At 43.3% G+C, this 12353-nt stretch overlaps 1 protein-coding gene across 1 annotated transcript in view; it reads left to right on the top strand.

The window, feature by feature from the left end:
- anapc1 (anaphase promoting complex subunit 1) overlaps positions 1-12353 on the top strand; it is a 252373-nt gene that overhangs the window by 29708 nt on the left and 210312 nt on the right. The window contains exons 9-10 of the mRNA XM_084321811.1: positions 4158-4285; positions 9632-9769. Coding sequence (XP_084177937.1) covers positions 4158-4285; positions 9632-9769 — 266 coding nt within the window. The remainder of the gene's footprint in view (positions 1-4157; positions 4286-9631; positions 9770-12353) is intronic.

The raw sequence follows: 12353 nt of genomic DNA, 5'->3' as shown, positions 1-12353 counted from the left end.
CTCACTCCCTGTCTCTGTGTGTGTCTCTCTCGCTCTGTCTGTCTCTCTCTCTCTTAATCTCTCCCAATATCTCTCTCCCTCTCTACCTTTGTTTTTCTTTCTCCTAAAGCTGCTACTAATGATTACTAAGTAATCAATTCATCCAACGATTATTTTATTGATTAATCTGTGCATCTAAACGGTTCATTTAAGTTTACTTAGTGTTTTATTTTCCTCATGTATGCACACTGGAATCTAGCTGCATCTAACAATCTTAGTGCTTCTGAATTCAATTATAATTTTTATTTTGTATTTCCATCAGACTTTACGCTTTGGAACATTTGAACTGCCACCAATTCAGCATTGCAGTCAAATAAAAAAGCACTGTAATTTTTTATATATGAAGTTGGCTGCTGTTGGAAAGTGTCATAAATCAGACGAGACAAGGTTCTAACGATAATATCAAATGATTGAATTTGCAGGGGTTTCAGTGACTGCATGATAATTGAGGGACAGTGACCCAAAACTCATGAAAGGATTATATAACAATGTATGAATTAGGAAATGTATCTCTCATTGGACAAGAATATATTTCAATTATTGAAGGAATTCTATATATATTTTACATATTTATATAAATTGTTGTTTTTATTCAAATAAGATGTTTGTTCACATCCCATGTCAGCCCATTGAGTTTACTGTGTCTCCCTATCAGTCCATTGAGTTTACTGTATGTCTTCCTGTAAGACCATGTCAGCCCATTGAGTTTACTGTATGTCTTCCTGTAAGTCACTGTCTCACCCTGCAGGAGTGCTCTAAGTCACTGTCTCGCCCTGCAGGAGTGCTCACTGTCTCGCCCTGCAGGAGTGCTCTAAGGGCCCGCGTCCATTTACTGCTTTTTTATGGGCGCAAGCGTCTTTTTTCAATTGATCCCAATGGGGAGGGAGCGTATGCGGCCGCATGCTGGAAATGCGCTAAAATGCGCTGCAGTCGGCTTCTTTTTTCAGCGCCTTTCAGTTTTTTTGTGCGGCAGCACCCAGCATTTAAAGTTGAACACTTCTGAACTTTTCAGAGCGATGAGCTGAGCGTCTTTTCAGACAACCAATCACAGCCGTGGCGCTCGTGACACATTCGAAACCTGACACCGGAGTTGCCTGCCTGCCACAAGAGACGGGCCGCGTGTTGCTTTTTAACAGCGGAGGAGTGCAAGAATGTGACCATGTGACCGCGGCAGCGCGAGAGAGCGGCAGTGCGGAAATAGGCTGTCTATTGCCATTCTCTAAGACAAACGCTAACCTTAACCAGCTCCTTAACAGCGCCTAAACTTAACCTTTCTAACCTTAACCAACTCCGAAACAATGCCTAACCTTAACCTTAACCATGCCTAACCTTAACCTTAACCATAGAAAGAATATTGCCATTCTCTAAGACAAACTCTAACCTTAACCAGCTCCTTAACAGCGCCTAAACTTAACCTTTCTAACCTTAACCAACTCCGAAACAATGCCTAACCTTAACCTTAACCTTAACACTATGGGTGCCGGCCAGAAATCCGGAAAATGACTGTGGATTGCCAGCGCTATTTGTCTATGGAGAAATGCCCCTTCTTTGCAGGGCTATAACTTTTTTAATTCTATTGCTACATTGCCATTATTAGGGCCCATTCAAAGTCCTATATGTATTGTTCATTGTGTAGCAACGTTAAAGTTTTTCATTCACATATTCATAGTAAAGTATGGTCTAATGTATAAGTATGTTTTCATCTCTTTCTGCAGCTTTCTCCAGAACGTGATATATAGCCCCAAATGCATTATATTGATGATGAAATACAGTTTGATGGCAATCGGGGCGATATAAAAAATTTCAATTGGACGTACTTCTAGAATGATCTACGTATGATCTGATGATGACCGGATGGGCGGGGGATCGTTTATAATTCCGTGGGCAGCGTTAGATCATTCATCTAGTGTGGGTGATATGTTCATCATAACAGTTTATATGGAATACGATCAAAAATAATGCTGAATCTTACCGTATCCTCCTCGTGCCGTTGGGCGATGAGCGTGGAACAGTCATTTACCTATTATGGTATGTAGAAATATCGGGTCCATTTCCAGCTTGTATAATAGTATATATGTCCAAATCATGTTGTTTATCGAGTTATTGGCAATCGATCGCTATGTATTGTGTCGAGTTCGAGTCCCGGGAGCCAAACAGAGTGCCCGGAAGTAATATGGCCGACCAGCACAACCTCCATAGCACTTCCTGTTTGGCGATTGCGCCGATCGGCCACCAGATGGCGCTCCTGAACCGCCAGAGAGCTCAGTGGGTCCTCCTGGTGGATCTCAGGCCAGCGGAGGGGAAATATGAATCCGGTCGCAGATTTTTGAAATATTGATATAAGGACGCTGTACAGCGTCCTCCGGCAACTTGAGCATGGCCGGGAATGACGCTGTAAAGCGTTTCCCGGCAGTCAAAGTGTTAACCATGCCTAACCTTAACCGGCGAAAGAATACACGGTAAAAAAAAAAAAAAAAAATTATGGGATTCGAACTTGAAACCAACGGACCGCAGGACCGCCGCGCTGCCAGGTGAGCTAAGCTTCGAATGAGAATCATGGCGGTTTACGGCTCCGCGGCAGAGCTCTGCACAAATACACTAATAACTACACGAATACACTAATAAAAAGCTAATAAAAAGCAAAGGGCGAACTGTGGTGTCAGGCAATAACTATATATATAATTAATATACAATAAAGTGTATTAAAATATGCTATATGTGCAAAACCGTGGCAGTAAAATACGATAAAAAGATGGCTGTCGCTAGATTTCTTTCTCTCTGTCATCTTGCTACAAGCGCTTCATCCCAGCACTACCATTGCTCCGCCAGCGTTTTTCAGCTGAAAATGTGCGATAGGTGGACGCATGCCCTAAGTCACTGTCTCACCCTGCAGGAGTGCTCTAAGTCAGTGTTTCTCAACTGGTGGGTCGCAACCCAAAAGTGTGTCGCGGGCCCATGTCGAGTGGGTCGCGGATGTGTGTGTAATTTTTTTATTTCTTTTATTATATATATTTTTTTATTTTTTTTTTTACTATCTATCTTTGTGAAAGTGGCTTCTCAGCTCTGGTCCAGCTGAAGACAAAGCAGAGGAACAGATTGGACATTGAGCATGACCTCAGAGTTGTTTTGCATCACCCCAGACTTTGAGACTCTTGTCAGGAGCAAACAACATCCCCAGTTATCCCATTAGTTCCATGGGATGTTAAGCTAAGAAGTCTGCTAAGAAGGATATATTATTTATTATTATTAGAATTATTATTATTATTATTATTATTTTATTTCATTGTGTTTTTAGCCCTAGTTGCACTTTTGTTGCAACCCCAGTTATCCCTTTAGTTCCCCCAAACTTACTGTAGGTCTGTTATGTTAAGCTAAGAAGTCTGCTAAGAAGCACATTATTTATTATTATTATTTTATTTCATTGGGTTTTTAGCCCTAGTTGCACTTTTGTTGCAACCCCAGTTATCCCATTAGTTCCCCCAAACTTAGGTCTGTTATGTTCAGTTAAGAAGTCTGCTAAGAAGCATATTATTTATTATTATTTTATTTCATTGGGTTTTTAGCCCTAGTTGCACTTTTGTTGCAACCCCAGTTATCCCATTAGTTCCCCCAAACTTAGGCCTGTTATGTTAAGCTAAGAAATCTGCTAAGAAGCATATATTATTTATTATTTTATTTCATTGGGTGTTTAGCCCTAGTTGCACGTTTGTTGCACTTTTGTGTTTATTTCATGTTTTTAACAGTGCAAGAAAGATTGTGTATTACTGCAACAATTTTTTTTTAAATAAATCAGTGGTTAAAAAATGTGGGTCCCGAGGCTAGACCAGTTGAGAACCACTGCTCTAAGTCACTGTCTCACCCTGCAGGAGTGCTCTAAGTCACTGTCTCACCCTGCAGGAGTGCTCTAAGTCACTGTCTCACCCTGCAGGAGTGCTCTAAGTCACTGTCTCACCCTGCAGGAGTGCTCTAAGTCACTGTCTCACCCTGCAGGAGTGCTCTAAGACAGTCACTGTCTCACCCTGCAGGAGTGCTCTAAGTCACTGTCTCACCCTGCAGGAGTGCTCTAAGTCACTGTCTCACCCTGCAGGAGTGCTCTAAGTCACTGTCTCACCCTGCAGGAGTGCTCTACGGTGTTGAAGTGTCCCACAGAGCAGGCGCTGGGCTTCCTCACCTCTCACCTCCGAAACGTCTCGCGCCTCGACTCTCCTATCGCTGGCCTCGGCCACACGTCCATGACCGGTGCAAGGTAAGGAAATATGAGTTCACAATGAGCCTGACATGAATATACATCTTTTTTTATTATTATTATTTTTTATTATCTTTTCCCCCCTCCTTTTTCCGTTTTTCTCCCATCCCAATGTTAGTCGTTATGCCAATTCCCAATCCCCTTCCTGGTCGTTGCGCACTTACCCCCTACCGTCGGTCTGGGAGGGCGGAGACTATCACATGCTTCCTCCGACACATGTGTAGCCAGCCCACCGCTTCTTTTCACCTAGCAGAGCGGACTCTCACTGGGGGAATGTAACGTGTGGAAGGGTCACACTACCTCCCCCAGATCCTTCCCTCGCTGTGCAGGCGCCCCGACCGAACTGTAGGAGTCGCTGTTTACAACGACCAGGACCCACCCACCGGCTTTCCCACCCGCTGACACTGCCAATTGTGTCAGTATGGACGGCTGACCAAGCCGGAGGTACCGCGGCAGCTGGATTCGATCCCACTGTCTCTGCGGTGGTAGACAGACGCTTAGTCCGCTGTGCTACCCAGCTGCCCCATGAATATACATCTTATATCATATACAATGGGGAAAATAAGTATTGAACACATCAGCATTTTGTCCCGTAAATATATTTCCAATGTGGCCATTCAAGTGAAATTTTCACCAGACTTTGGTATTAACTCAGGGAATCCAGACAAAAAATCTAAACATTAAAGTCCATACATAAATAAAGTTATGTGTAATAAAGTGGAATGACATAGGAAAAAAGTATTGAACACACTAACTGAAATTAATTCAATACTTAGTGGAGAAGCCTTTGTTTGTAATGACGGCTCCAAGGATGCTTTCTGTATGATGTAACTAATCACCCGCAGTATTCAGGTGTGATTTTGGCCCATTCCTCTACACAGATTGTCTTTAAATCTTGAAGATTGCGGAGGGGCCTCTTGTGAATCTGGATCTTCAGATGCTTCCACAAATGTTCAATTGGGTTTAAGTCAGGTGATTGACTGGGCCATTCCAACAAGTTGATTTTCTTTCTCTGAAATCAACTGCAAGTTTCCTTTGCTGTATGCTTTGGATTGTTGTCATGGTGGAAGGTCCACCCACGTGTCATCCTCAGCATCCTGGTGGATGGCAGCAGGTTCATCTGAAGAATCTCTCTGTACATGGCTCCATTCATTGTTCCTTCAATGATATGAAGTCTGCCAGTACCAGGAGAGGAGAAGCAGCCCCACACCATGATACTTCCACCTCCAAACTTCACTGTTGGTAGTGTTATTCGGGTAATGTGCACTGCCATTTCTCCTCCAAACATGGTGTGTTGTGTAACTTGTGTGACAGCCAGAAAGTAACATTTTGGTCTCATCTGACCAGAGACATGCTCCCAGTAATTCACTGGCTTGTCCAAATGTTGTTAGGCAAACTTTAAACAAGCTTCAACATGTCTTTTTTTCAGTAGTGGAGTCTTGCGGGCTGAGCGCGCACAGAGGCCATGGCGGTGGAGTGCATTGCCTTTGCCTATGGTCCTTTCTGTCACAGTTGTACCTGCTGCCTCCAAGTCTTTCTGGAGCTAGTGGTCCATGGCTCTCTGGCTACTCTTCTAAGTATCCTTCTGACTCCCTGATCAGAAATGTTGCGAGGAGCTCCTGTGCATGGCCGGTTGATGATGGAGTGATGTTGCTTCCACTTATGGATAATGCCTCCAATGGTGCTTACTGGAAGATTCTGAAGTTGTGAAATACGTCTTTAGCCAATTCTATTTTCATGATTTGCAACAATCTGTTTGTGAAGGTCTTGAGAGCTATTTGCTTTTACCCATCATTTGATGTTTCTTGTGTGGCACCTTGGTAACAATTTTAATTTTTTTTATAGCCCATCAATATATTCTAACCCAGTTGACATTATTAGCACAGATAGGAGGTAGAGTTGCCTCCTAATTCGTTTTGGTTTTCAGCTAGTTCCTTGCCTTTCCTTGCTGTGGTGTACTGCTTTTTCTTAGTGTGTCTAATACTTTTTTCCTGTTTCATTGCACTTTATAACACATAACTTTATTTACTTATGGACTTTAATGTTTAGATTTCTTGTCTGGATTTCTTGAGTTAATACAAACGTCTGGTGCAAATTTCGCTTGAATACGCTCATTGGAAATACATTTACTGAACAAAATGTTGATGTGTTCAATACTTATTTCCCCCATTGTATAAGTGTAACATCTCACCTACCGCCGCAGAGACTCTCTGTTCGATTCCCGCTGTCAGCGGCGCCTCCGGCTTGGTCAGTCGTCCCTACGGTGTTCGTGGGGGAAGCCGGTGGGGTATGAGTCTTGGTCATTGCAACAGCGACTCCTACTGGTCAGTCAGGGCGCCTATTCCGCGGGGAGGGGATCTGGGGAGATAGCATGAACCTCCGCATGCGTTACTCTCTCCCAGTGAAACTCCCCGCTGTCAGGTGAAAAGAAGTGGCTGGTGACTCCACACAAGGAGGAGGCATGTGGTAGTTCTACACCCTCTCCAGACTGACAGTAGGGCAGCATGTGGTAGTTCTACACCCTCCCCAGACTGACAGTAGGGCAGCATGTGGTAGTTCTACACCCTCCCCAGACTGACAGTAGGGCAGCATGTAGTAGTCTACACCCTCCCCAGACTGACAGTAGGGCAGCATGTAGTAGTCTACACCCTCCCCAGACTGACAGTAGGGCAGCATGTAGTAGTCTACACCCTCCCCAGACTGACAGTAGGGCAGCATGTAGTAGTCTACACCCTCCCCAGACTGACAGTAGGGCAGCATGTGGTAGTTCTACACCCTCCCCAGACTGACAGTAGGGCAGCATGTAGTAGTCTACACCCTCCCCAGACCGACAGTAGGGCAGCATGTGGTAGTTCTACACCCTCCCCAGACCGACAGTAGGGCAGCATGTGGTAGTCTACACCCTCCCCAGACTGACAGTAGGGCAGCATGTGGTAGTCTACACCCTCCCCAGACTAACAGTAGGATAGCATGTAGTAGTTTTACACCCTCCCCAGACTGACAGTAGGGCAGCATGTAGTAGTCTACACCCTCCCCAGACTGACAGTAGGGCAGCATGTGGTAGTCTACCACCTCCCCAGACTGACAGTAGGGCAGCATGTGGTAGTCTACACCCTCCCCAGACTGACAGTAGGGCAGCATGTGGTAGTTCTACACCCTCCCCAGACTGACAGTAGGGCAGCATGTGGTAGTTCTACACCCTCCCCAGACTGACAGTAGGGCAGCATGTAGTAGTCTCTACACCCTCCCCAGACTGACAGTAGGGCAGCATGTAGTAGTTCTACACCCTCCCCAGACTGACAGTAGGGCAGCATGTGGTAGTTCTACACCCTCCCCAGACTGACAGTAGGGCAGCATGTGGTAGTTCTACACCCTCCCCAGACTGACAACCGTTGAACGCCAACCACGTATACGTTATTTGATCATTATTTCTTTTATTCAATATTTCTATTAATTACAGGCACACAGACTCTGGGTTAACATGGGGAATCATCCTGAGAATGCCAAAGTGCAATACCGACCGCATCACGCTACACGGCGGTATCGAGCACCCTTTGTAACCTTGTATCTTGGCCTGTGGGACGGCCAAATGTCTCAGGTTTAATTTTTCCTTGTCGGGCGAGGCGAACGGTTCTCCCGGTTCCATTGAAGCGCGTCAAATATCCCCGATCCATATGTTGTGGTGGATTATGCCGTGGACCAAATTGACATTGGATGTACCAGATGGCGATCAAACAATTGGAATATTATTTTTGGAATACTCCCGATCACAGGTAAGCATGATCTGACGTACATTTTTGCTTGATCCTGCAATGTTTTTATACCGATCGGGCTGATAAGCGTTTTTAGTAGGGATGTCTGGCCTACCGATATTATCATTAAAATGTGATATCAGAAATTATCGGTATCGGTTTTCATTTATTTATTATTTTTTATTTTTTTTTTACTTTGACCAGTCAGCTGGTTCTTTTTAGCGTTTATCGCTTTTTCTTCGCATTCATACTTGGTCAAGTTCGACCGACAGAAGCAGGCTGAAAGGGTTCAGATGGGGGGGAAGACACTCTGGGAAAGGCACGGCTGCCGTCCGGGATTCGAACGCGCTCAGCCCCAGATCCGTGACGAGCACGGTTGTCCACGGCGCTGAAATAGCACTCGCGGTACGTGGTGAGCTACTGGAGCTCCCCCATTTATTTATTTTTTACATTTATTGAACCTTTATTTACCCAGGCAAGCAAGTAAGAACTAATTCTGATTTTATTTATTGTCAAAAGTATGCATAATGTTGTGTTAATTCCACGACAAAAGATATGTAATGTTAATTACCTGAAATTATTCAGTTTTTTTTGTGGGGGGGGCCTGCATATATCGGTATCGGTTGATGTCGGTATCGGAAATTAAGAGTTGGACAATATCGGTATCGGTAAAAAAGCCAATATCGAACATCCCTAGTTTTTAGTGTTCAAATACGAATGTCGTTACTGACAATCAAATAATCCGAAACGACCCCCCCCCCCCCTTTCATGCATTCATGATGGAACATAATACCTATGATATAGATTTGATTTCGGAATAATAGCGTCTACAGGCAAGAAACTGCAACATCTATAGTGGAATTGACTTATACGGCTATAACTCAGTATTTCGGGAATGATCCTAGACCGCTCTAAAACCATACTTACATTCACCACGGTATAACACGGGAACGTATGGATGGGAAAATGTATTCTTTTTCATATATTGAATGATAAATAGGTGATGTCAAATGGGCCATAGTATTGTATCCATAGCTATAATATAGAATATAGTTATAGCTTTACAAACAAGGTGATACATTCCTATCTTTTAAAGCGTCAATGAGTTAATAGTTTGAAACACAAAACAGCTCAACATAAATACAGACAAAACAAAACATAGTACAATACAGACAAAACAAAACACACTAACAAATGGGGGGGGGGGGGTGTAGATCAAACACTTCTATATTCAGTCATATAGTCTATTCTCCAGATATGTCCTTATAAAGATCCAGGGACCGTCCTCTCCATGGTCATATTCAGCGAGCGTTGAGGCTGCTCGTTCCATTGTCAATAGGGCCATGAAAGCTAGGATGACAGATTAAGAAGGATCGCTTCAGATAGGAAGTCAGTTTCCAAGATTTACAGGTTACTGTCACTTAACCCATCAGATAACCTAGCTTCCATTAAACAGCAGTGGGAGAGGGATTTGACTGTTTCCTTGACTGCACCACAAACGGTATAAAAAAAAATACAACAACTTCATCCAAATTAATCTGTTTATTTTTGACGTGGAACTGCTTTGAGCCTGGTTTGTGTTTTGTGCTCGTAGTTGCTGTGGTGGTGTCGGCTCGGGCTCCCCTCTGCATCTCAACGCCCTGCACAGCCTCCCGGGCAGGATGATGACGTCGTCACCGGGGCTCCACTCCCGGGTGCACTCGCCGAGCATATCCAACATGGCTGCCCTCAGGTCAGTTCTAAAGCTGGGAGGAGAAATGGAAGAAATGAGGTGAAGAAATATATTGGGGGTGGTTATCACCAGACGCTCCATGATACAATATCATCACAATACTACTATTGTAATATCATGATTTATGACCTTTTCTTCTAGCATATTTTTCTTCACTTGTATTGAGCACATTGTTCCTGGCAGTGTTCATGGCTCCAAAAAGCACAGATAATGGATTAATCAAAGCAAATTCATCATATTGTGACATCATTGAGGGATAATAATTTCTGAACATCTTTTAATCTCTTAACCCCTCTCTGGCCAAACGGCAAAGGAGAACCATGTGTAATTTTTTACCAGCAGCTGAATAACATTTCAGACCCATTTTAGATAATATGTCCCCTTTAAATAAACCCAACACAAGCTGCTCTTGTATATTCTATGGACCACTATCTAATAAAGGTGTTTGAACAGTTTTTTATTGCGATACTTTGCCAATATATTAGTAAAATATTGTACAATCCAAATTGAGATATTAAAAAACAAGGAGCTTTCTCAGACAGGATATCGTAAAGGGATATTTCTGATTTTTGGAACCCTATTTGATGCTCACCAGTGATGATCTTGATCCGTAGAGTCCTTTCTCAGTAAGAGTGGATTCCAGTGAGCTTCAGTCAGCTTGTGCAGGCAGGAGCGTGTACAAACAACATGGATCAGGAGCGTGTACAAACAACATGGATCAGGCAGGAGCGTGTACAAACAACATGGATCAGGCAGGAGCGTGTACAAACAACATGGATCAGGCAGGAGCGTGTACAAACAACATGGATCAGGCAGGCCGCAGGAGCGTGTACAAACAACATGGATCAGGCAGGAGCGTGTACAAACAACATGGATCAGGCAGGAGCGTATACAAACAACATGGATCAGGGCCCTATTCCCCGTACCTGGTTCAACTAAGTCGATCAAGAGTCCCATTATCCAGATTCAATTAACCCGATGTTTGAATCCGGGATTTTCCTGTTCCTCGAACGCTGATTCAGTCTCGTTCATTTTAACCAGACTTGAGACTCAGGATAATTGCGCGCGGCCGCTTCAGCTGAAAAGACAGCAGGTGTCGATCGCAGAAATCCTTATTTTCTAACGGCATTGATTGATTGATTGATTGATTTAAAACTTTATTAACAGATTGCAGAATGGGTACAATGCAGTACGGCTCAATAGCCTCGCCGACAAGTTAAATGCATAATCTATAGGCTAATTTTAAGTCCCTCATTACCCCAATCAATCAGATTATATTTATTTAAATGTGCCTGCTGGCAGTAGGCTTATGGATTGAATAATCAAATGTGATCTTGCTAGCGAAAATAATTAGTTCAACTCTTTCAGAATAAGGATACGGCTCTCTTGTCCATTGATGGATGTATGGTGGATGTTTTATTTATCTGGCACCGTGGTGTGATGGTTGGTCCTTATGCCTTTCACGCGGAAGACCCGCGTTCGAATCCCCCCTTTTTCTATTTTTTGTTTTTCTTTTTGCAATGTAAATGCTTCAATTTGGTGCACTTTGAGAGCTATATAAAGAATGACATCCTCAATGCATGTAGATTTATAATATTTTAACTTAAAACTAGGCTACTTTTGCGTATATTCATTAATATTATATTCCAAAAAAATTATATTGGAAACGCGGGGTTTCGAACTAGGGTCGTCCGCTTGACAGGAGTGAGCACTAGCCGTTGCACCACTGTGCCAGACGGGATATATCCATTGTGTATCCGTCAATGGACAAGAGACCCGTGTTTCGAATATTTTTCTTTTGAATGAAGTTTTATCTCTTTATTCTCAAATGCATTAATGTGACGTCAACGGCTCATTCAATTGCTCAAATCCGTCAAACAGCGCATCTCATCAGACATTTTAATCCCAGTTACAATATCACAATAACGTGTGAGTGATGATACAATTCAACAATCCTCAGATTCCTCGTAATTCATAATCCACAAAAACCACAATCCACGCATAGACACTTCAATTTTATGCTTGAATGAAACACAATCCGGGCGCTCCGTTAAGCAAATCTACAGCAGAGAATATATTAAACTAATCAGAGCCAAAAAAAAAAAAAATATCCCCGCGGGATTCACATTTGCAATGCGCCGTTATTAAAATAACAACATGCAGCGTGTATCGCGACTCCGAGCGACGTATATGACGTGCATTATTTTATTTAGGACAAAGTAAATCTATAGGCTGAATATGATTTATTATCAGCATTTAGTTCTATTATTATACATTTCACGAAGCACGAAGCACAAGCACAAAAGCACAAAAACATAATTTAGAATGGTATAATGGGATCTAGACTGTGAGAAATATTTCAGGAAGCGAGCTGGCATTTCTTTGCGAGGGCGTGGCCATGGTTCATCCAGCTAACTGAACTTAACCCTGCTCCGGACCAGGTTCAAACTTTCTGATCTGTTACCATGGTGATTTAGAAAATCCGACTTCGGGGAACGGAAAGGTCCGGCTTAAGTCAAGCTATGCTGGAAATTATCCGGCTAACTCAGTTAGCCAGGTACGGGGAACGGGGCCCAGGAGCGTG

This window comes from Notolepis coatsorum (assembly GCF_963971535.1).
Source record: "Notolepis coatsorum genome assembly, chromosome: 9".
In the NCBI taxonomy this organism is placed as follows: domain Eukaryota; kingdom Metazoa; phylum Chordata; class Actinopteri; order Aulopiformes; family Paralepididae; genus Notolepis; species Notolepis coatsorum.
The sequence above is the reverse complement of the archived record's forward strand: the minus strand, read 5'-3'. Positions and strand labels throughout refer to the sequence as shown.